Source organism: Corvus cornix, chromosome 1A, assembly GCF_000738735.6.
Source record: "Corvus cornix cornix isolate S_Up_H32 chromosome 1A, ASM73873v5, whole genome shotgun sequence".
Lineage (NCBI taxonomy): Eukaryota > Metazoa > Chordata > Aves > Passeriformes > Corvidae > Corvus > Corvus cornix.
In genome coordinates, this window is record NC_047057.1 from 62,556,700 (window position 1) to 62,581,334 (window position 24,635).

Genomic DNA, 24,635 nt, shown 5'->3' on the forward strand with positions numbered 1-24,635 from the left:
CGCGGGGGCCGCTCCGTAATCCCCCGGCGCGGCGGGGGCGCGGGCTGCGGAGCGGAGAGCGCTGTGCCCCGCGCCCCCCGGGCCGGAGGGCGGCCCCAGCCCCCCTGCCCGGCCACAGGTACCGCCGGCGCCCGGCTTCCCGCACCTCCGGAGCGGTGCCCGCACCGCGCATCCCCCGCCGCGGCACCTGCGGGCATCCCCACGGCCGGGCCCGGCTGCCGGAGCGCGTCCGCGCCCCGACGCGCATTCCCCCGGCGGGGCGGGGCGGGGCGGGGCGGGGCGCGGGGGGATGCGGCATCCCGGCTCTCCGGGGGATGCTGCCGCTGCCTGCGCGGGGGCGCGGAGCAGGAGGGATCCTCTTTTACGTCAAGCGACCATAATATAATGATCGCTCGTTCATATCCGGGTCCCCGGGCGGCTCCCCCGGGCCGCGCTCGGCCGCGCTCGGCGGCGCAGTGAGGGGAGGCGGGTCGGGCAGGGCAGGGCAGGGCAGGGCAGCGCGGCCGCCCGGAGGTGGCCGGCGGCGGCAGCGGGGCGGTGAGCGCAGCATGCCCGCCGCCTCAGACGCGCCTGCCTCCCGCCGCCGCCGCCGCCGCCGCTGCTGCTGCTGCCCATGGAGATCGCGCTGGTGACTCTGGAGAACGGCGGCACCACGGCCATCGCGGGCGGCGACGATGCCGCGGCCGCCGGCGGCCGGGCGCGCTGGCGGGGCAACTTGCTGCACCTCGGCGGCTCGCCGCAGCTGAGCGACGGCAAGGAGAGCGCCCCGCCGGCCCCGCCGCCGCCGCCGCCGCCCGCGGGGGACGAGGAGCGGGAGCGGCCCCCGCCGGGTCCCCGCGGAGGAGGGAGCGGCGGCGCGGGCGGCCCCGAGGAGCGGCCGGCGGAGCCCCGCGCAGCCCCCGCGCCGCCGCCGCGGCCGCCGCCCCGCGCCCCGCGCCCCGCCGCGGACATGGGGCCGCCGGAGGAAGGGGGACACCGCCGGGGCATGGCCATGGCGGCGGCGGGCGACGAGGAGGAGGAGGCGGCGGCGGCGGCCAACCCGGGCGCCATGCACCACCAGCGGGTGCTGATCAACATCTCGGGGCTGCGCTTCGAGACGCAGCTGGGCACCCTCAACCAGTTCCCCGACACGCTGCTGGGCGACCCCGACAAGCGCATTCGCTACTTCGACCCGCTCCGCAACGAGTACTTCTTCGACCGCAACCGGCCCAGCTTCGACGGCATCCTCTACTTCTACCAGTCCGGCGGCAAGCTCCGCCGGCCCGTCAATGTCTCCATCGACGTCTTCGCCGACGAGATCCGCTTCTACCAGCTGGGTGAAGAGGCAATGGAGCGCTTCCGGGAGGACGAGGGCTTCATCAAAGAGGAGGAAAAGCCTCTGCCCCGCAATGAGTTCCAGCGCCAGGTCTGGCTCATCTTTGAGTACCCCGAGAGCTCCAGCTCAGCCCGGGCCATCGCCATCGTCTCCGTGCTGGTCATCCTCATCTCCATCATCACCTTCTGCCTGGAGACCCTGCCCGAGTTCAGGGACGAGAGGGAGCTGCCCGTACCCCTGCCCCCACAAGGTGGAGGTCTGAATGGCACGCCCGGGGACTCCCCACCCATGCAGTCACCCAGTAGCCTGGCTGACCCCTTCTTCATCATCGAGACCACCTGTGTGATCTGGTTCACCTTCGAGCTCCTGGTGCGCTTCTTCGCCTGCCCCAGCAAGCCCGAGTTCTCCCGCAACATCATGAACATCATCGACATCGTGGCCATCATCCCCTACTTCATCACCCTGGGCACCGAGCTGGCTCAGCACCAGCAGCCCGGGGCCGGCAGTAGCAATGGGGGTGGGGGCCAGCAGCAAGCCATGTCCCTGGCCATCCTCAGAGTCATCCGCCTAGTCAGAGTCTTCAGGATCTTCAAGCTCTCCAGACATTCCAAGGGGCTGCAGATCTTGGGACAGACTTTGAAAGCCAGCATGAGGGAGCTGGGCCTCCTCATCTTCTTCCTCTTCATCGGGGTGATCCTCTTCTCCAGCGCTGTCTACTTTGCTGAGGCCGATGACCCCGAGTCTCATTTCTCCAGCATCCCTGATGCTTTCTGGTGGGCAGTGGTAACCATGACTACTGTGGGCTATGGGGACATGAGACCTGTCACCGTGGGGGGCAAGATTGTGGGCTCCTTGTGCGCCATCGCTGGTGTGCTCACCATTGCCCTCCCTGTCCCTGTCATCGTGTCCAACTTCAATTACTTCTACCACCGAGAGACTGACCACGAAGAGCAGGCTATCCTCAAAGATGAACACAGTAGTGCTCAGGGCAGCACTGCGGGGGGAGAAGTGAAGAGAAGACCCAGTAACAACTCTCTGAACAAATCTGTTGTGCACTTGGAAAACAGTGAGGAGTTCAACAGTGGCACCAGCTCCTTAGAGAAAGCCAATATCAAAGCAAAAAGTAACGTAGATCTCAGAAAATCCCTCTATGCTCTCTGTCTGGACACCAATAGGGAAACAGACCTGTGAGGAGAGGAGAGAGTTAGAGTTCAGAGGCGCAGAAGGATTCTCTGGTGTCAGAATCTTGATACTATAATTATTCTTTTAGTACCAATTAGTTTTTTAAGTCAGGCTGTATTTTATAAATTGATCACTGTCCTGAGCAGTCCTCCAGGAATACATGTTTTTATGTTCTTTTTCCATGACACAAAGGGTCACCTATTTTTAAAATAGACTAAGAATAAGCTACGCTCCATGATGCAGGAGCTGGTAAATTATGACAGTGAAAAATCTAATTTGTAGAAACTTATTTTAGCAAATGGTCATTGGTTTTAAATGGGTAATTTGTAACCAATTCAGTTGCTCCAAATTTAGTATAAAGAACTGCGGGGATGTGTGTGTGGAGAGTGAATGGATTGGGGATGGGAGGGGGGAGGTTGAGGGGTTTTGTACTGTAGTTTCAAATTGAAATTATTCAAATATATTTTGTATCTGTATGACTGTATTTATGGTTGAAAGGAGATTTCTTATTCCTGTGAAATATGATATCATTAAAGCACTAGGAACATTAGCAGATCAGCACTTTCTGAGTTTTCCATTTGTGATCAGTACAGATCTGGTTATCTTGTATGTGAAGTGAATTTGGTGCTTTGAACCCTAGAGCAGAAAACTTCTGTTGTCATTGATATGTTAGTTTCTTGTGAGCCTTAAATTATTAAATCTTGTAGATATACTTCTTTATAAATAATTTTATTAATTACCTTCCTGTTTCAGAATTTCTAAGTAATTCAGTCATGTGCTTACTGGCCCCACTCAAAAAAGTATGTGCAGCTTTTTTTTTTTTTTTGGTAGTTTTACAGTTTTGTATCTTTGTTATATATCTGAGACCGAAAGGAAAAAATACACTGTCTGCTGTTACTGGTTTCAATCCAGTGCACAACAGATCAAAAGTGATCTGAACAGATTTTCAAGTGCACAACAGATCGAAAGCACGAGGGAGTGGACAGGCACAACAAGAAAGTAGACTATTGAGTGCAATATCTGCAAAACTGTTTTCAGTGTACACTCCAGGTTCCTTGGGCATGTGTATCAGTCACCTCTATGTATCCACACACCATTTGTGTACACAGTTCACTGGTTTTAGTTACCACAGACTGGGAGTGGATGGCACTTCAGGAGTTGAACGTGGCATGCCGTGCTGCTTAAATAACCATTGTGTGGCTTTTCTCTTGGACACGGATGGAAAGCACCATCTTTGCATCAAAACACACCCCTGGTTTCTTTTATTTCCAAACAAAACCTTCTCAGCGCTGTGGATTTTACAGTTGAGGTGTTGTTGAGAGACGAGTGACACATTGTCTTCATCGAGATCACAGCTTACTCTGAAGACCGACACAAAGTTGCTCCTTTAGCTCAAAGAGCTGTGTTACCATTTCTCTTGCAAAGGACATGTCTGTTTCCCCCTCCAACTTCTGTTTTATTGCTGAAGGATGTTCCATGCCTTTCCCACATCCTGTGGCACAGCAAGAGTAGCAGAAAAGAGAAGGCTTGATTGTCAACATTGCTCAAGGTTTGTTTCTAACAAATTTTCTAACAAATTTTCTAATATAACTAAGTGCTCAGTTGGGATTATAATTTATTCAAGTACCTCATCTATGTCCTGAGATAAAATGAGATGAGCTTTGCCGAGCAGTGCTCTGACATTCTCTTCCCCAGACACAAATGCTGCTTCCCTTGTCCCTGACTGTGCTCTTTAATGATAATGCCCAAATGCATGGTGATTTTTTCCTTCCTAGTCAGTAAAGTAAGTGCCAAGCAAGTCATACTTTTCATGAACAGAGTGCTTAGCCTAAAACCCAGGCCTGAGGGGAAGGAGTTTGAATCTTGTAATAGAGAACAGCATCTTCCACATTAATTTTAGGATTTTAGATGCTGGTTTCTTGGTTTGTTTGCTTGTTTATTTAAATGGGGAGTGAGGCTGTAATATGCTGAGGAGCTGTTTGAAACAAGACTGACAGGAAAAGCGCCCAGTGCAGCTGCACTCCAGACTCAGGGAGATCTCCAGTGAGCTTTGGTGGGAGTTGTTGCATCAGGGGGAAGTGCAGAATCAGCTCTTTGGTGAGGCTGAATCTCAGATGAAACAAAGAAGTGGTGTAACTCTGCTGCATGTGCTGAGATCTAGGTCATTGATGGACTTGGAGTAAGGCTTTTTGGTCAGACAAGTGGTTTGATTTGCTCTCAGTGATCACATCCATCTGACTCGCCTGAATAAGCACCAAACAATTGCAGTGAGTCTTTCAGGATAAAGTTTTGGGGTGGTCTTTCTCTAACCACTACCCCCACCTTCCTGACCACCAGAGTTTGGTCTTCCAATTGTGTGTTACATCAACTGGGCTGTCGGCTCCTCAGAGCAGGGGCACTGTGTCCACACAGCCACTTGTTTAGAACCCTGTGTAAGGATTTTAGGGGTCTGGATTACAGCTCTGCAGTTGTTGCAGGAAGCTGATGTAGACGAAAGCAGATCAGGGCTATGGGGGTGGGTGAAGTTGATCTTAATGACACAAAGGGAAGGCCTGGTCTTCCTTCCTCCTTTTCAGTTTTCTTCTTCCCACCGTGTGTCCTTTTGTTGCTTGCACTGAACTGGTTCTCTCCTTGTGGAAGTACAAGTGCAGGTGCTGCCTTCTCTTCCTGGAGCTGCCTGAGCTCACTCATCTGACAGGAAATTAAATGCAGCAACAAGGTAGATCTTTTGTGTCAAATTAGTGATTTGGAAAGCAAGCGAGTGCCAGAGCTGGTGCAAGGAAGGGATGGAGAAGGTCAGTGGTGTGGGGAAGTGAGGAAGCAAGGACTGAAATCCTCACTCCTCAGTGGCAGTGGACTGTGACATTATCTTGAATGGTGACATTATCATGAACTGTGACATTATCATGACTGCTTGTTGAACCCTACTTCATGTTTGCAGAAGTACCTCACAGGACTGAGTCCTGCAAGGTGCTGAGGGCCTTTAACTTCCCACGGGAGCCAGGCTGCAAAATTCAGCTCTGGATTCCATTGTATAGGATCATGGAATGGTGTTGGTTGGAAGGGACTTAAAGAGCATCTCATTCCAACCCTCTGCCATGGGCAGGGACACCTTTCACTATCCCAGGTTCCAGGCAGCCACAGCTGCTCTGGGCAACCTGTGCCAGGACCTCACCACCCTCACAGGAAAGAATCTTTTCTAATGTCTAATATGTCCCTGCTACAACTGAGAGTAGGGTTCGTCCCAACCAAAACCAACCCTAGTGAGAGCAAAATACCCTGACTGCTGCACAGGGTTCCACGCAAGCTTGTCAAGTAATTCTTCAACCTCTAGTTTGAATATGCTGTTTTTCCATAACAGAACAACAGAACTTTCCAATAGAAAGAAAACAAATTATTCTCAAAATATGGTTAAAAATATTTGTTTGGCTTGGGCTTCTAAACAGTTGTTAAGCAGAGTTCAGGCAAATTTGGCTTTGACACCTTTAAAAATAAATGCATAGCTTCTACTGGCTTATAGGGCAGTAAAGGATTTGCTTTCTAATGAGAGGTACTGCTGCCAAACACTGAGTAATGTGACAAGAAACATGGTCAGAGCCTAGTTCAGCAGAGCATTTACCATGGACACATTCTTCAAGCAACTCAGCTTACAGCAGGCGTTGTAGATGCACTGATCTTTATGATTTTGAGATTTGAGATCATGAATGGGACCTGGGTGTTCCATGTGGGTCCCTTCCAGCTCGGGGTATTCTTTGATTCTCTGGTGGTTATTTAAAGATGAGTTATAAACTGGGCTGAAACCTTGGAGCCATTGGTTCCCCTTGGATTTTGGGGCTAATATGTGGGTATGTGGTACAGTCACGTAATGTGCTGATGCAAATTTGTGCTGCAAAAGAGTGTAAGAGAGAACTGAGTCCCTCCAAGAAAGCTCCTGGAAATGTGAGACAGGAAGAGAATTTTCTCTTCCAGGCCCATCACAAGAAGGAAATATGTCCTGACCACTATTGATTTTATGTTAGCTGACCTGGAATGAACAGCAAGCGCAATCAAACCTCTTTGCCCTATCAAAAGCATCAAGATATCAGAGCTTAATGAATAGCAACTCATTGCAGACATAAAAAACGCCAAGCAAACCCAGCCAAACAACAAACCAACACTTCCTTGTAAACTCGTCTGGCTAGGAGCTGCAGCGGGGAAGCTCCCTCACCCCACACATGCTGTAGTTATTAATGGCTTGTGCTCTCACGTGGGGACACTGCACTAAAATGCATTCTTGGGGGTCCTGAGGTGAATGTTCATTTGGGTCACCAGTGATGTAAATTTAGTTTGCTTGGCCTGGCCCCAAGGGGAGTCCACATTTCCCTTTTACTTTTCCATCATCCTAAAAAAACGATAAAACAGTAACAAGCAGTTATATAACACCATTCATCTCCTGGAGCTCTGTGAACCATTGTTCCATGCTCTGTGTACAGGCAGGGTAAAGAAAAGGCTGTGGAAGAGAAGACCAAGCCTTTCAAAGGGGGAGAGGGCTTGGACACAAGCACAAATAGGAGTGGGCTTGGCTGGACTAGGAGGTCTAAAACGTGGATCTGAGGGAAGAGAGAGTTTCCCCCTGTGGTCTCTTGCATGGGTGTGAGTGGCTCTGCAGGCAAGGACTGGGTGCCAGCAGCTGTGCACTGTGACCCATCTGGTGGGGTCACTGAACACAGAGGGAACTTAATGCTGCTCTGAGTGGTACGAACAAGCCCCTCTTTTGTGTGCTCTTTTCATTTGGGCTCTGTAAGGAGAACGTGGCACTTCTGCTGGCTGTTCCCTGGCCTCTCCAGCTGCAGACACTGCTGGTCTGGTGGAGGTGGTGCTGGTGGGGCTGTCGAGCTGCAGTGCACTCACTGAGCCATTCTCTAGGCACTGCCCTTCACCTCCCATCAGGGAACAAAGCACATGTCAGAGCACTCTCCGTGGGAGATGGCATGTGTGCACAAAAGGTCTGGCTCTTCTGAAACCTGTCACAGAATCACTGAGGTTGGAAAAGACCTCCAAGGTCAGCAGGTCCAACCTGTGACTGATCACTACCTTGTCCACTGAACCAGAGCACTGAGTGCCACGTCCAGTTGCTTCTTGAACACCTTCGGGGGTGGTGACTCCACCACCTCCCTGGGCAGCCCTTTCCAATGCCTGACAACCTTTTCTGTGATGGAATTCTCCTTCCTGATCAGTGCCAGTGAAGCTGGTGGTGAGGTCAAATGAGGAGAGCGTTTAGTGGCATGTGACAGTGCCACTGAGCCGTGGTGAGGGACAAGCTGCCTCACTGACATTTGATCCAGACATTTAGCAAGATGCCATGAACAGGAGTGAAATTTGGCAGGGGCCTCCAGGCTGGTTGCTGCCAGATTTAGGGAATAATGGAAGGAGGGCTTTAAGCACCTCATCAAGGCTTTGGCCTTGCCACTTGGCCAGTGGTGGGATCGGAATGTTGTGTGGCAGGCAGCGTGTGGGGGAATAACAAGGTTGGTCCCATGCAGGACAGAGGGGCAGCAAGGAAACTGGGAGATGAAGCTCTAACAGCATCTGCCTGCCTTTGGTGCAGCTTCAGCCATGTCACTGTGTGACCACCAGCCTCACTCCATAGCTACAAGTGTCCAAAAAATGAAACAGAAAAGGTCTTTATAATAATATAGCCTGTGACCAATTAAAATCATTGTTCCCAAATCATTCTGCCAACACTTATGCTATATAAAGCACCACTAAATATTTTTTAGATTGTGCCATTTAGTCTTTTTGTAGTTTCTGAAATGTTTGGGTTTTGGTTGGTTTGGTTGTGGTTTGTTGGTGGTTTTTTTTCTTTCTGTATGCATTAACTGGTCCCCAATTCTCCTTGTCAACTTGTTAAAGTTCTGTTTCTCTGGCCTAAATTTGGGACCTCAGAGTGCTGATACTCTTCAGTAGACCTGGGTCATCCCATCTGACATCAGCATGTCAGCTCATAGGAGGAGTAAACATGGAAATTCTCCAGTAACTCTGTGGGCCCATTGACCAGAACATACCTAATATTTGTATGATGAAATATTGTGAAAAAAGGGGGTATAGTACCCATTGAAATAATATGAAATAAGAAGTTTTATGTTAATTGGAATAGGAAAAAAGTAAGGCTGATAATGATATGACTAAAGAACTAATTGGAATTAGAAGTTGTGAAGAGAAATACCAACTTGTTTAAAGAAAAAGAAGGCTTCAAACTGACAGAGAGGAGGTTTAGATTGGATATTAGGCATAAATTCTTCCCTGTGAGGGTGCTGAGGCCCTGGCACAGGTTGCCCAGAGAAGCTGTGGATGCCTCAGAAGTTACCTGATCTAATAGTAAAATGAATAACCTTCCTAGCTGGCAGCAAAGTGTTTTCATTAGAGCCTGGGCTTCCTAGCACACAGTCTTTATGGTTACTGCAGAATTTATAATTTTCCAGATAGAATTTAAAATTTACCAAAAGTCATCTGCAAGTTGTCTCCTGTATTAGTAATTCACAGTCATCAGGGGGATGTTTCCAAATAAATCAGTGTAGGTTTTTAACACTTGATTGACAGGAAGAAGAGAAAAAAGAAATATATATCTTATTTCTGTGCTTCAACTATGGTGTGCCATGGAGATTGTCATTTGGAATTTTGTGGAAAACAGGTGTTGTGTTAAAATTGACATTGGAAAGAATGTTGCTGGAGAAGCCACCTTGGGTGGAAACAGGCAATAGTTTCCCTCTCGAGACAGTGGTAATTCTGACCTTCTCTAGTTTTCTGACAAAGCCAGTTTGGAGATAAATGGTGAAATACATGGTCTCCTCTCAAATCCCATCTCCAACCCTGGCCAGGAGTGATGGTTTCCTCATTCCTGTGGGCAAGGAGTGCAATGAAACCTTGCAGCTCTGCTCATGATGATACAGTTGCATGATAAATACTCACGTCAGGGTTGATGTTTCTGGGAAGATGCTGGAGGAAAAGGTGTGATTTAAATTGACTGCATTGGTCTGAGGCTCTGGTGTGTACAAGGAGCAGGTAGAATTTCTTCCTTTGCATGATTTCACTCTAGTGATGGTGTCCTAGCATGTAGTAATTCCCCCAAAAACTATCACAGATACATACCAGGGCTTGCTTTGTTCTCCTCAGTTCATAGAGATTAGTTACATTATACCTTATTTAATTCTCTCAAGCAAGTTCAACACATTTAAAACCTCTTCCTCTCCCTCCTCCCTGCTTAATTGTAGGTAGAAATGCCTGTGATTGGGGAGGTGAGAAATTATTTGAATTATTTAAGCAACGTAGCCTTATAATTTTTTTCTCTGTCTTGTTTAAAATGATTTGAATATCTAATGGGGTGTGATTGAATGTGATTCATTTAACATGAATTTGCAGAGCAAATTGTATGAGTTTCTCAGTTCAGCAAATACTGTAATTTTCAAGGTAGTGCTGCACAAGGGGGTTGTTTAAAGGAAGGTTATTGTGCAAATACATGGTGTTTTATTATGCAAGAGAATGATGCAAAGAAGCAGGGAGTCTGGAGGGTGACAAACCTTGTTCTGGGAAGGAATGCCCTCTAGCTTAAGCTTAGCCACTGTGCTTTGAAGGAGACAGTGTTCCTTGAGCCAAATAGGGAGCAAAGCGAAGAGCAGGAGTCCACAGCTGAGGTATCAGGGCATTTGGCTGAGAAAGGGATGGTGGCTCCCACAGTTGTTTCTGGATTTCAGCCACTGGGCAAAATACCTGCACAGTATCTCACAGGATCATGTTTTAAAAGTCTGCTCAGTGCATTGGAAGGACCCAGGTACCTGCCTTTAGGAGAATGTGCTGAAGTGTGGCTCTAAGGCGGGCATTGGCATCTTCCTGCGGGCCTGATGGAGTAGGGTCCAGTAACCAACAAAATTTTGGTCAGGTTCCTGTTTCCCACTTGTCTCCCAGAGTGTCTCCATCTCAGTGATACATACTGACAATGGAGCAGAGGCTGAGAAGTGCAGAATTCTGGAGCATGAGAGAGAAATCTCTCTGGAAGGCTTGAAAACCCTGGGCATTTCGAAATAGAATTTGCACTGCTCCTTGCTAGTGGAAAATGGGGTAGCTCTGTTCTTAAAAAGGAAGCTGGATATTCCACTGAGGGGGAGATACAAATTCTCATAGACATCCTGACTGCATCTATATTAGAAAATGAAATGTGCCCAGGACCATTCCCTGGCACTGAGGCCAGCTGGCAGGAGACAGGCTGTGCTCCTGCTGCCAGAGGCTCCCTCTGAAACAAGGTGTTCGGCACTCAGCCTACTGGGCTCCCTTCCTGGCCTCTGCTCATTCCCACATCGTGCCTAGGAAGTACTTTGGGAGAGAGTGCTTGGGTACAGACTTACCAGTGTGGCCAGGAGCCTTTGATTGTGATTAACTTCCTGGGAACAGTTCCCTCAAACTCTTGAGGTGGCAAGTGTAGATACAGCCCTGTTCTGATGCCTCTTGCCCTCAGGCAATTTTTGGGGTACCTTAAAAGCTTTACACATTTCCCCCTGTTGGCACATTCTTAAACAATAATCAGCCTCTATTCACTGAGCACAGTTATTCCTGCCAAAATCTGTTCTCATCTAATTCTGCTTCCACCTGCACTCATCTATATGCAACTCTACTAAAAATCACCACACTCTTCCAGCTGCACGCAGAGGAGCACAAGTGGATCTGACAGTGAGAGGGGGATACTGTTGCTTTGGGTTTTGGCTGATTTTCCTGATTTTCCTAGCCCAGCCCTAGTGTAGGCTGTGCCTTGCGTTTCAGTCACTGCATCTTCTAACTCTGCTTAGAATTCCAGTTGAGGCCCTGGTGGCTGAGCACAACCCCTGGTCTTGCTATCCAGCAGGATGCACCATGAAATAACTTGAAATTAAAAGAAAAAACTATAAAAAAATAAGGAAGGGGTGGGGACACACTGCATTCTAGTGCTGAAGAAACCACGGACCACCCAGCACAGGCAGGAAGTGGACCAGGACTAGAATTCTTCTGTGGCTTCAAGGTGAGCCTACATGCCAGGGGTCCCCAGGGACTGGAACATGAGCTAAATTCAGTGAGAGGGAGAAGAAAGGGTGCATGTCTAGAAGTAAACTTCCATTTTAAATCTCTCCTGTAATCCATGGGTCTTGGCAGCTCTAACTACAGTAGTTTAAGATGTTGATGCTGTCAACCACTCCAAGAGGGGGGTGAGAAGTAAGTCCCTCTGAAGGGACCACTAAGGACAGGTGAACCTATTGATGGGATTTTTCCTTCAGCAGATGAGTGGGCACGTGGTTTAGTGTGGGTGTCATACAGAAAAGACCACCAGAACTGTGGAGTTTGGAATGCTGAGGTGCACCACCTGGGAAAAAGTGATGGAACTTTTTGTGTCAGGGTATCACTCCTTGAGGTCTGTTTCAATAAGTAAGGCTGAAAATGCTGCTTATTGTATTTATGAGTTAATATTTAGAGGCAGGACACATAGTGAAAATGCACATGTAGAAAACATGAAGATTTGCAAGAAAGCAAAAGTGTAATTCAGGTGCCAAACACATCTTGGAGGTGAGCAGATGCAATCATCATCAGAGCCAGTAAGGGGAGGAGGGCTTTCTAATTATTTCCCCGAGGGAGAGCAGTTGTAAAGTCATTTTTGCAGCATTCGTGGAAATGTATATTTAAAATATTTCAGAAGCACACCCTGCACTCTGTTCACTCTGTAGCTGTAGATTAGTCCTACTGAAGTCAACTGGATTCCATTCCAGGAATCCTGCTCAGATAGACTTGAGCTCTGCAGTCATATCCTTTGTTTTGCTTGACTCCTGGCAGCCCAAATTAAATGGAGATCTCTCTTAACAGTGAGGGAATGCTGACAGTATGTGCTGTGGGCATGGTGTGGAAACAACATCACTTCTTGCCTGGACTCAGAGTGGCCAAATGGTAGCATGGCATGTCTCAGCTGTACTCTTCTCTCAGGCAAGGCAGGTGATGCTGGGGAGGGGTGTGAAGGGCCCGAATTTGGAAGAGAAAATAATCAGAGGCTGATGACTGGAAAAAAATGCTCAAGCCAAAATGCTTTCTCCCCAGGGAAGCTCTCCCACAGTCAGATGCAGTGTTGTTTAGCTGTCTGGATTTCATTCCAGGACTGCACATAGCTCTTAAGGTCCTGCCTGGGACTTTTTTTTGTCTGCTGTTGGGTAGCAAACCCAAACAAACAGGAAATCAGGCCTGAACAGGAATCTCACATATCACCCATGTCTCATCCCTGTAAAACCCATGCCCATTCCTTTGTCTGATTTTCTAATTGAATTGTCATGGGTGTAAAATCACATTGTAAAATTTCCTCCTCTCGTTTGCAGAGAGCCCAGAGGCAGGAGCCAGTGTAACATACTTTGAATTTGTTTTCCTTTTTAGAAGGGGCTTGCAGTTTGGACTTTTTTTTTCCCAGGCTAATGTACATCTGATGTCAGGCTCCCCAGATGAGAATGGTTAGACTGGTGTTGACATTTTTAGAAATATGTGCAAATGGAAAAATATCCTGGGAGTGCTGCCCATGGCTGATTTTGTAAAGTTTTAGTCTCTGTTGTATAGGAAGCATGAGCCAGGTACCTGTACTGAGAAGAAGCCTTACTCATAAAGTGTCTTACTCAGGTGTGTGCCAGACATGCCTTCTCAATTTAGGGAGAGGGCAGGAGTGAATTTCAGCAGTCTGTGACTCAGCCAGGCAATATTCAATTCCCCTTTCTGATCAGATGACAAACAGCCATTTAGCATCTTTTCCAAAGGGAGGAACAGCAACAGGAAAAGTTCCTGGCAAAAAGTGGATTTTCCAAGGTTTAACTGTGAAGGTAACAAAGTGGTGCAGACAAATCTGCCTGCCCTGTGGCTGTTCCTTCCAGTTTGGTGCTGACATGACTGGGACAAGACATAGCATAGATCTGAGCCTGTTTGCAGTGAACCAAACCTGCAGCTTTCTAATTCCCGGCGAGGTGGTGGAATTTGGAGGATGAGTGCAGCTGATTCGCGGTTCTGTGAATGTCAGCAATTTTTATAGGATCTGTGGGGGGCTCGTGTTTGCTGCCTCGTCAGAGCAAATGCCTTGTTAGCAGATCGCAGGCTCACACTGAGCGAGCAGCGGGTGGCACAGGGGTTCAGCCAGTGCAGGACGTGCTCTGAGGGTGCAGCATGGCAACAGACCGGCTCTGTCTCTAGCCAGGGCTACAGGCAGCCCCTGCTGAGTTGCTGGCTCTGGATCTCGGTAGGAGCCTGGAGCTGGTGCTTTTCACTGAGGCTAGGCAGCGCTCAGGGAGTGGCAGGGTCCTGCAGCTCCAGCAGAGTCCGTGCTGAGCCTGCCCTGCTGCCCGGGAGCCTCTTGGCATGGGGAAGATCAAGATGTGCTGAGCTGGCCCTGGCTCGGTGCTCCACAGAGCCAGCACGGCTCTCCTCCAGCTTTGGTGGGCACATCAGCCATCCCTGGACAGTGGCAGGGCACTTTTGTGCACACCATCCTTCGCCCATCCCTCTCTCTCTTCTGCAGGCTCAGCAGGCTCTGCCTCATCATCATCATCCCTCCCAACTTCTGTACTCCAGGCCGAGTGGATGTGGCTGTGCCCAGTGCTCCCTATTGAACAGGGCCAGTCTTCTTCAACGTATTTATCAGCCACCTGGATGCAGGAGTTGGATGCACCTTCAGCAGGGTTGCTGGTGATGCCAGTACGTGCCATGGAGCACATGTTCTGGTGTTGGCAGGCCTTGCAGGGCTGGCTCATGTTGGGGATGATTCCCCACACAGGGACGCCGTGGCCTTAGCAGAAAGTTTAGGTACAGCTATTTTCACACGTGGTTGGTTCTGGGGAGCACCACAGAAACAGGTTTATATCAGCTCTGCAGACAGAAGTGGACTGAGCTGGGTTCAGTCTGGAGAAGGGTTTGGTGGTTTTTTAGTCACTCTTTTGTCCATCAGTAATTTTTGAACTTGTTAGCCATTTCCAACCGAATTTGGCCAAAGGACACTGGCCTTGAAGAAGATAACTTATTTTTACAGCTTTTGGAAAGGTAGCTGGCTGCATGGGGGAAAGAAAGACTGGAATTAAAACTGCTTCTGTTAGGCAAAAGCTGTGGCATGAGCTGTCCTAAGCTGTCGCTCTATCAACACAGGAGAGACCGTGGTATGTTCCAGACTTCTCCGAAGTGCTGCAGATGCTGATTAGATTGGATTTACAGGATAACAGCAAGAAGCAGAGCTGTGCTTAGAAATAAGGCAAACAGTGCCATGTATCTTGAGGCAGATCCTTCCTTCCTTCCTTCCTTCCTTCCTTCCTTCCTTCCTTCCTTCCTTCCTTCCTTCCTTCCTTCCTTCCTTCCTTCCTTCCTTCCTTCCTTCCTTCCTTCCTTCCTTCCTTCCTTCCTTCCTTCCTTCCTTCCTTCCTTCCTTCCTTTCCTTCCTTCCTTCCTCCCTTCCTTCCGAATTCCTTCCTTCCTTCCTTCCTCCCTCCCTCCCTCCCTTCCTCCTCCTCCCTCCCTCCCTTCCTCCCTCCCTTCCTCCCTCCCTCCCTTCCTCCCTCCCTTCCTCCCTCCCTCCCTTCCTTCCTTCCTTCTTTCCTCCCTTCCTTCTTCCTTCCTTCCTTCCTTCCTTCCTTCCTTCCTTCCTTCCTCCTTCCTTCCTTCCTTCCGAATTCCTTCCGAATTCCTTCCGAATTCCTTCCGAATTCCTTCCGAATTCCTCCCTCCCTCCCTCCCTCCCTCCCTCCCCTTCCTCCCTCCTTCCTCCCCCCTCTTCCTCCCTCCCTCCCTTCCTCCCTTCCCTTCCTTCCCCTTCCTTCCCCCTTCCTTCCTTCCTTTTTCCTCCTTCCTTCCTTCCTTCCTTCCTTCCTTCCTTCCTTCCTTCCTTCCTTCCTTCCTTCCTTCCTTCCTTCCTTCCTTCCTTCCTTCCTTTCCTTCCTTCCTTCCTTCCTTCCTTCCTTCCTTCCTCTCCTTCCTTCCCTTCCCTTCCTCCCCTCTCCTCCCTCCCTCCCTCCCCTCCTCCCTTCCTCCTCCCTCCCTCCCTTCCTCCCTCCCTTCCTCCCTCCCTCCTTCCTTCTTTCCTCCCTTCCTTCCTTCCTTCCTTCCTTCCTTCCTTCCTTCCTTCCTCCTTCCTTCCTTCCTTCCTTCCTTCCTTCCTTCCTTCCTTCCTTCCTTCCTTCCTTCCTTCCTTCCTTCCTTCCTTCCTTCCTTCCTTCCTTCCTTCCTTCCTTCCTTCCTTCCTTCCTTCCTCCTCCTTCCTTCCCTCCCTTCCTCCTTCCTCCCTCCCTCCTTCTGCCTCCCTCCTCCTTCCCCTCCTTCCTCCTGCCTGCCTTCTTCCTCCTGCCTGCCTGCCTTCCTGCCTGCCTGCCTTCATCCCTCCCTCCCTCGCTGAGGAGAGAAAACCTTGAGTTTAAAGCTCGTATCCTTTTCTGCTGCACTGCACTGGTGATGTTGGAGAGGCAGCAGGACGAGAGGGAACGCTTTAGAAGGGAATAGTTTACAAGAAGAATGGATCTTTACTATTGGACTTTAAATAGACTGGGTTTAAGTCCTCCTTTAGGAAACCTGCACAGGATCAGTACTGTCTGCAGCTCCTTTACCTCCTGGAGCTGAGAAATACCTAATTTTATTTGCTTTTCAAGGCATGAGACACTGCAAAAGAGTTGGTTGATTCTTCCCTACCCAATTTCCATACTGGTGGCTTTTACTGTAGGACTTCTGGACTGAATTGAGAATGGACAGGAAGGAAAGCAAAGCATTATCACTATGCCATGTTAAGACTGGAACTGAAAAGCAGGAGTGAGCTCTAGATAACTTTCCCAGATCCCACAGTGCTGGGCTGCAGAAGAGTAGGGCCCATGTCCTGATGGGGAGGCCAATACCTTAACCTGAAGGACCATGTGGCCACACTTTATCCCCACATATTTCATAGACATAAGCTAACATGAAACTGTAAAGTTGTTTACCATCATGTTTATCACTCTGGTCGCCAGACTTTACCCTTCTGGTCTAGCCAATGCAATCAGTTTTGCTTACATTCTTAGACTGTGCTCATCACTGATTCTCTGGATGAGGCCCTTTCAATGATGCCATCTAAAATGTGGCTCGTAGCCCACGTGGATTGGCTCTCTGTGAGCTGCAAGGCAGCTGAAGGTTTGAAAAAGAAAATATAGGTACATATCTATTAGCAATGTGTGATTTCTGAGAAGAAAGTACATTTCAGACCTGCTCTTTGTCCTCAAAACTTTGGCCCTGTCAAGATAGAAGTGTTACTTCCTGGTCCATTATGGTGGGAGAGTTTGCTGTGCTTGAGGAAAAAGTACCACTTGCTGTAACTATCAACCTGGGGCTCTGAGGTGATGGTTTTTTATATCTTGGGCCTTGTTTCTTCAGGGTTCAAATCTAGGGCCAGTCCTGTTCAATTATTTATCAACAAGCTGGATGCAGGAGTCGAACACGCCATGAGAAATTTGCTGGTGACACCAAACTGGGAGGTGCTGTTGACTCTCTTCAGGGCCAAGAGGCCTTGCTAGGTTGGAGCATTGGGCTGTGAGCCATGGGGTGAAATTTAACAACAACAAATGCTGGATTCTGCACCTGGAACAGAGGAATGCTGGGCACAATATACACTGGGAGAGGAGTGCTCAGAGAGTTGGGCCTTTCCAACTGAAAATACTCTATTTTTCGGTTCTATTTTCTAAAGTTACACATCACCCTGGAGAGAGGGCAGTCATGCTTGATTGGTTCACACAGAGGCAGATCTGGGTGAGGATCAGAAGGCATTTGATGTGCTGCCATTGTTAAGAAAGGCTGCAGAATTTTGTCATCGATGCAGTGATGGATTTTTGTTGGAATGTGTTCAAAACCGATGATGAAATTCTTGCCAGACCAGCCACTTAAAACACTTTTAACTTTATACCATGCAGAGCACGCAGTATCTCTACCAAACCAGTGGTGAGCAGGAAGAACCTCCTGTTTGAAATCTGATTTTTACATTAACCTTATGATGCTGTGAAGTCTGACTCATGGTTCCTGAACACTCAGCCTGTGCTGCTCTCTCTAAAAGCAACCTTATTTTGAAAGGTAAGAAATGCTGCAGTAGAGGGGCAGAGGCCCAGACATCCTCACCTTGAAGCCTGTCATGGCTTTCAGGGTCTAGAAAAATCTTCAGTGAAAGTCTTGTACGTGCTTAATTTTCCCTTTCTGGTCTTCTACCACGGTAAAATAAATGTAGCAGCCTGCTGCAAAACAAATGGGACGTAATCTGCCATTTTTTCTCTTGACCATTTTGAAATAGTCTGTTCAAATGGCCAAAGAACAGCGTGCAGGCAGTTCGTGAAATCATTTTGCATGAAGGGATTTCAAAAAGCTTCCCCAAAAGCTACCTACAAGTTATTAACTCACATTTGGGGACCATCTGCCCAGTGGCTTTTCAAAATAATGCTACAAGCACACAGGCTAAAAGCAAGAAATATCTTACAAAAGCATATTTTCCAGAAAGGAAAAAAAAAAAAGAAAAGAGAAAAAAGAAAAGGAGAATTCCCCAATAATTGAGCCTTACCTTTTGTTGTACCCTAGGTGATAAATCAAAAGGTATTTGGGAACAGAAGTGTATCTGGGGCATTGCCACAACACAGGTATGTTCTGAGAATCATCTTGCAGTTTCTGTTGCAGATTTTTGGCCTATTTTGCTCCTGCTACATTTGTTTGGGGAAAAGGCAGTGCATGTAACAGGGACAGTACTGTGGCTCTTCAGATTTTACAGGCGAGAATTTACACCAAGTTTTCTTCTGTAGAGAATGCCCAGAGATTGGAAAGAGGTTTTTTCCTAAAGCTTCATGGCTTCACCTACGTGGGAACACTTGGGAAGTGTAATCTGAATGGATATTAGAAAAAATTAGTTCTTGATTATGATGACTCAAAATGTTGCACACTCCTTTGTGGATAATCACATTTGGAATAAGGGTAGGCCTGACTTATGTGTAACTGAGTCCACTTGGGAATACTAAAACAAATTTCATCTTTATTATTTGAAAGGAGAATGGCTGTGCAGGGACTACCCAGGACACAGATGGCTTTTTCCTAGGTAGACAATCCCCATTGTTAAAAGTCATCTCAGAAGTCAGGGGGGACACTGAAGTTATTGCAAACAGAGATGCCATCTCCATAATTTGCTGTACACAAAGGGAACACTTCAACAAGGTGCTGAGCAACATTTTTTTGATGCATTCCTTTTATCCTGTGTGGGTGTTGAGGGCCATCAGTATCACCCATGGTGAAGTACAGGTGGCATGGAGGGTGACCTGTGCTGCTCAGTACCAGTTATGTCATAGCTGTTACCAAATTTCATAGGCATTGAATGAAGAGTAACTTAATCCTATAAGGGATACAAAACCTGTACCATTCTTAGCTGCAGAGCACTAACCCCTAGGATCAGTCCAGGGTGGGGATGATAAAGAGCCATACAAAAAGGCTGAGAGAACTGGGATTGTTCAGCCTGGAGAAGAGAAGGCTTTGGGGTGACCTCATTGTGGCCTTGCAGAGCCTGAAGGGAGCCCACAGGAAAGATGGAGAGAGACTCTTGACAAGGGCCTGGAGTGACAGGACAAGGGGGAATGGCTTCACACTGACAGAGCAGGTTTAGATTGCATATTGGGAAGAAATTCTTCCCTGTGAGGGTGGTGAGGCCCTGGCACAGGTTTCCCAGAGAAGCTGTGGCTGCCCCATCCCTGGCAGTGTCCAGGGCCAGGTTGGACGGGGCTCTGAGCAACCTGGGATAGTGGAAGGTGTCCCTGCCCATGGCAGGGGGATGGAACTGGATGATCTTTAAGGTCCCTTCCAACTCAAACCGTTCCATGATTCTAAGACTGGAATTTTGACCAGAGAGATGCCCACTCCACCCTTACCTGATTCAAATTATATTTGGACTCTGAAGATCTGTTGTGCTGTAGAATTGAATGGATATTTTGCAACTGGCTTCAGCAGACAGAGAGAGCATGAAATAGCACTGCTGCTGTTTTTGGTACTTTCCCACTGCTAGGTGGATGGAGTAAGGGTCGGTCTCAGCTGTGTTTTGAACTAGTGGCAAGAATCACTTTGGAAAAGGAGCAGGATGAGTCAATTATTCCTCACTGTCAGCTTGGAGCCTAAATTATGAATCAGTCTGTTTCTGTGGTCTCTTATATAAGGCTGGGTGTCACTGTCAGTCCATAATGCTTAAGCTGGAAAAAATGGAGCTGGAGAAGGTAGGAACAATTCAAGGCAAATGGGACTTTTGGACTCCCCCTAAGAAAACTTAACTGAGGGGTTGCAAGTGCTGAACTGATGTGTAAAGACCTTGCCAAATTAGTACTTACTATTTGAAAAGATAGCTGGAATAGCAATCTATTCCATGATTTTATCTTCTGTAGTTTAGAATCTGGATATTCCCTTCAGTGTGCTGGCCCTTTGGAATCCAGTTAAGTTTTTGGCTTCTCTGATTACCTGTGTCACTCAGTTCCATAGCCTAATTACATCTTGTGTTTAAAAGTAATTACTTTCCCCTGCTTTTAAATTTTCTGCTGTGGATCATTCACACATCTCCTGTAAGGCTTCCTATTCAGTTTTAAACTCCAGCACCTAAAGCTGGATCCTAAAATGGGCTGATCCACAGATTGCAGTAAAGATGATATTTTCACTCTCTTTTACTCATGCACCCTGTCACCATTACAGCTTTGGCTGCACCCTGTGTAGTGAACACAAGCCTTCACTTTGCAGGTAGTGAAACTTCACTGCTGGTCTCTCACAGGTAGAATTTAGAGCACTGACCCGAAGTGGTGGCAGCCAGGTCTCTTGAATATTCATTGTTGGTTAAGTGTCAGGCTGATTCAGATTTAATCTGGGCTGGCTTCTTGTTGACCAGCATCACTACAAATACCGAGAACATGTTTTTTCAGAAGACAAATGTTTAGATCTCTGTGATACATGTGAGGATTTTTTCTTACACGTTATGCAGCTGCAAGTTTTATTGGCCATTTTGCTGTGTGTTCACCCAGCTTTTTCCTCTTTCTCTGAAGGATCTCAACATTCTTTTTGTCCCAGCTACTCTAAATGAATTGAGCATTTGCAGGCTACTCTGTCTCATTTCTATTTTTCCAAAGAAAATTTAGATACTCAGTCGAACACAACTGCCAGGGAGCCTTGCCTGGTCTTCTCCCATGATTGCACCTAGTGTGTCACTCACTGAGAGGGGACATTCAGCCTTTCTTGAAGCAGGTGCAGGCTTCACAGGAAGAAATCCCTTTCGGTACCTGAAGGGATAAAGGGGCAGAGGAATTTTTTACAAATGGAGTGACAGGACAAGGGGGAATGGCTTCACCCTGACAGAGAGCAGGTTTAGATTGGGTATTAGGAAGAAATTCTTCCCTCTGAGGGTGGTGAGGCCCTGGCCCAGTTGCCCAGAGGAGTTGTGGCTGCCCCCATGCCCTCTCCTGAAACATCTTTTGCTCCTTTTCTGTTTGTGAATGGCTTAGTTCTTCATACAACCACCAGAGTCATTAGCAAGACTGCCTCACCAAGCTGCCCTGTTAGTTCTGACAGCCTCCATGAGTCAGAGCAACACCTCCCACAAGCTCGAGCAACACCTGTGGAAGTCACACACTGTCAGACTCAACACTGCCTTGTGCCAGCCTCAATTTGCCTTTGTCATAGGCAAACCTGACCTGATGCTGCATTTTATGAGGGGAGTTGCTGTTGTTTCAGTAAAGCCTGTGTTTTTCTGATGGGAAGCTGCTCCTGGGCTACATTCCCAGTTCACAGAGATAAAGTCTGTGCCCACAGAGCCTGTGTAGGAGCAGGAACAGAGGAAAGGCAGTGCCACAGAAAGATTGCTCTCATACTGCTGAATGTATCAAGGGTGATCTAATTAAGCTGGAGATGAAAGAGTTAATCCAGACCTTGCCATGGCAGCCAAAGGGTGCACTTTGGGTAATTGCCAGTGTCTGGCTTAAAAACAGTTAAGTCACAGTCCTGATGCAGTGGAAGACACTTGGTGTGGTGCCACTGACTTGGTGGGGGTCAGAACTGAGCTCAGGGCTCAGTTTAGACATTTTGGACAGCACGGTTCAAGTAGAGGTTACTGATCTCTGCCAAGAACTTAAAACTGAATCCAGCCCCCACAGAATTGGGTGGTTCCTTAGGAAAGTTTGTTAGGCTTGTCAGTATTGACACTGGATTTCTGATGTATGTTTGCTGAATTACTCTTTCGATAAAACCCCTTATTAAGCAAGTCTGCTCTCCACCTGGTGCTGATCTGACTGAAAATACAGCGAGATTGGCAACTCATTAATTCATGGACAGGATAAGTATAAAATTTGCATAAATCAGTTAATACTAGAAAGTACAAGACTTGTAGTTTCTTAAAAAAGCAAACTGTGAACCTTTCCTCTTAGGACAGAAACTCTTTGTGAGATGGAGAAATATCTCACACGTTTCTCGTGCCGAAAGATCAAGTAGTGATGTTTGGGTTTTTCAGATTCCTTTCCCATTAATTCTTGTTCCAAATATAGAACTGTATTTGTCTTGAAACTGGTGACATTTCACGTTCAAGGCAAAATTCCTGCTCTTTAATGATGTGGTTTTATTTTTAAGGCTTTAATCTTACATCAGTGATTTTAAGTGCTTTTCAGTGATGCTCTGAGCGAGGAACTACCATCCTTCTTTGCTGTTTTCAGTGCCAGATGACATTTTTATCCAATAGTAGGCATCCATTTGCCATGAAGACTGAGTTCCACGGAATGCAGTGTACAGACATGAGGCAATTTTGATCATTGCTCTCTGGAAATTACAGTGGTTATATACATTTCAGTATTTAGTTTGCCTTCTGGATTGCATCTCTGTCTTCTGAGTCACTAGAAGAAAATCACACTAGGTGGTTTTTTTTTTTCTGGAATATTTAAAATCTTGCGTAAAATGAACCACCCTGCTCCAGCTTGTAGGAAGGCCTCCTCCTCAGCCTCTCCTGGAAGTTACTGTCTGTGAGAGGTGGCAAAGAGTTCATCTCCCATATGGTTGACGAAACCTTTGCCAGAGAACTCTGGATTGAATCAGGAACACTTCCATGAAAAATGTATCTTCCAAGCACCTAACAATCCTCCAGAAAAAAAACAGTTCATGGACAAAGTCCCTCGCTTTGCTCTATCCAATGTTCCAGCTGACCACAAAAGTGTCCCTGCATCTTCCTTTCCTTTTGTTTGGAGGAGGGGAGTGGGAGGAAGTGCAGAGAGCAACTCAGTGTGAAAGGAAAGCTGCTCTTTGCAAGTCATTTCCTGACTGTTCTGAGTGATTGCTTTCACTGAATCCTTAGGGCTGGAAGGGGCCTCTGGAGATCATCCATTCCAACCAGGCACGGTCACCTGGAGCAGGTGACACAGGAACACCCACCTGGATGGTGGGTTTGGAATGTTTCCAGGTGGGTTTAGAATGTCTCCAGAGGGAGACTCCATTCCCTCCCTGGGAAGCTGTTCCAGTGCTCTGCCACCCTCAATGGAAAGAAGTTCTTCATCATGTTGAGGGGAAACTTCTTGTGTTTAGTTTACGGCCATTGCTCCTCGTCCTGTCGCTGGGCACCACTGAAGAGGGCCTGTCACCACCCTCTTGGTGCCCTCTTTGAGATATTTTTATGTCCTTTCCTGACCTTTTGTGCACCTCAGGTGATAAGACAGAGTTGAAAGGTAAGATATGGAAAGGGTTCCTCTTGATTCTTAGAGTCCACTTAGAACAGCTGCAGGCAAAGACAGGTTCAGAACAGGAGATTGCAGCTCAGGACAAACCTTACTCTAAAGGACTGCTGACAGGTGTTTGACAGCAAAAACTTATTTAACTCAGTAGTACCAAGAGCCTCTCTGTTAAATAGAAAGCTCACAGCAGGACACTGCTGCATTAACAAGGTTTTCTCTGGCTGCTCCAATTCCCTTTAGGTTTTTTTTATTATTTTTTTTTCAGTAATCGTCTTTCAAACTGCAGCAGCATTTGTTGTCCTGAGGTGCTGACTCCAGTGGAAGAGATTTTAGTGGAAGCTTCTCCTGCAGTGTGCACAGGCTTCATTTCAGGTCAGCAATCATGTCCTCCTCAGCCTCTCCTGGGGCTCTTGCATTGATCATCCTCCAGCTGCAGGAATTGTCTGAGAGGAAGGGCATGACTGTTGTGTTGAAATCACATTTCTAGACTGAGGGTGGACTGAGGGAAGCTTCTGCCCTTTGGATTCAGGGGAGACCTGACATTTGGATGTGGCGTGGAAGCCGTCAGCCTTCCTGCTCCATCATGCACATCTGCCCCCCTCCAGGCAGCCAGTTATGTTGGGAAGGCAAAAGAGGAGAGGGCAGAGCATGTGACGGGTGGCTTGAGCTGGTGTTTGGGTTCTGAGCTACAAAGTCTCTGCTGGATGAGGTTGTTTCACCAACAAAAGGCTCATTGACTGCTCTGAGTCATCATCAGCAGTCCATGTGAAGGACTTGAGTTGATGTGACCCGAGTAGGAAGTTTGACCCAGGGCAAATCTGGAGAGTAAAACATCCACAAAAATAAAACATGCTTTGTGTTTTCCAGTGTTACCTGGAGAGCCAGATGGGAGAAAAAAGAAAAAGCAGGAGGCCAGAGGATCTAAAAGGTTGTGAGAAAGGGCTATTTGACATCCTTTGCTATGTTTGCCTGTGAAAGCTGGAATAACACAAATGATCCTTCTGCTAAACTGACTCCAGAACCAAGCTGACTCCTACCTGCCTCCTCAACAAAAAAGGGGATTACTTTGGCTAGACACATCCTAAGGTCCTGGAGAGCCCATTGCTTCACTACCTGCATGAGGGGAATCTTGCTACTGAGTTAGGATTTTTTTCCCCCCTTCCCAAGATAAACACCTTTTTTTGGCAAGATGTAAACATTCTGTGGACAAAGCTTCTCTGACACCTTTCAATGAAGTTCATTTTTGAAAGTGGCAGGGCAAAAAAGGAGGAAACGTCTTCTAGAGTGAGATTTAGAGGTCATTTTCTGGTATGATATTTTTTTTTGAAGGGTGATATGGTGTCCAATTGCTGCCTAAAGTACTCCCTCTAGCCCAGGGAATATTTGCTTGTTCATATAAAGAGTGAACCTTCTGTGCTTTT

General features: G+C 47.7%; 1 protein-coding gene across 3 annotated transcripts in view; it reads left to right on the forward strand.

Moving 5' to 3' along the window:
- Window positions 1–547: 547 nt before the first annotated feature.
- The window catches only part of KCNA5 (potassium voltage-gated channel subfamily A member 5), a 28,050-nt gene continuing 3,962 nt past the window's right edge, over window positions 548–24,635 (forward strand). The window contains exons 1-3 of one of the 3 annotated variants that reach the window (XM_039570425.1): window positions 548–4,046; window positions 17,425–17,581; window positions 18,077–18,135. In XM_039570425.1, the coding sequence (XP_039426359.1) occupies window positions 614–2,506 (1,893 nt within the window). In that variant the 5' untranslated portion in view covers window positions 548–613 and the 3' untranslated portion in view covers window positions 2,507–4,046; window positions 17,425–17,581; window positions 18,077–18,135. The remainder of the gene's footprint in view (window positions 4,047–17,424; window positions 17,582–18,076; window positions 18,136–24,635) is intronic. The other 2 variants (XM_039570426.1, XM_039570424.1) reach the window with 2 other exon arrangements.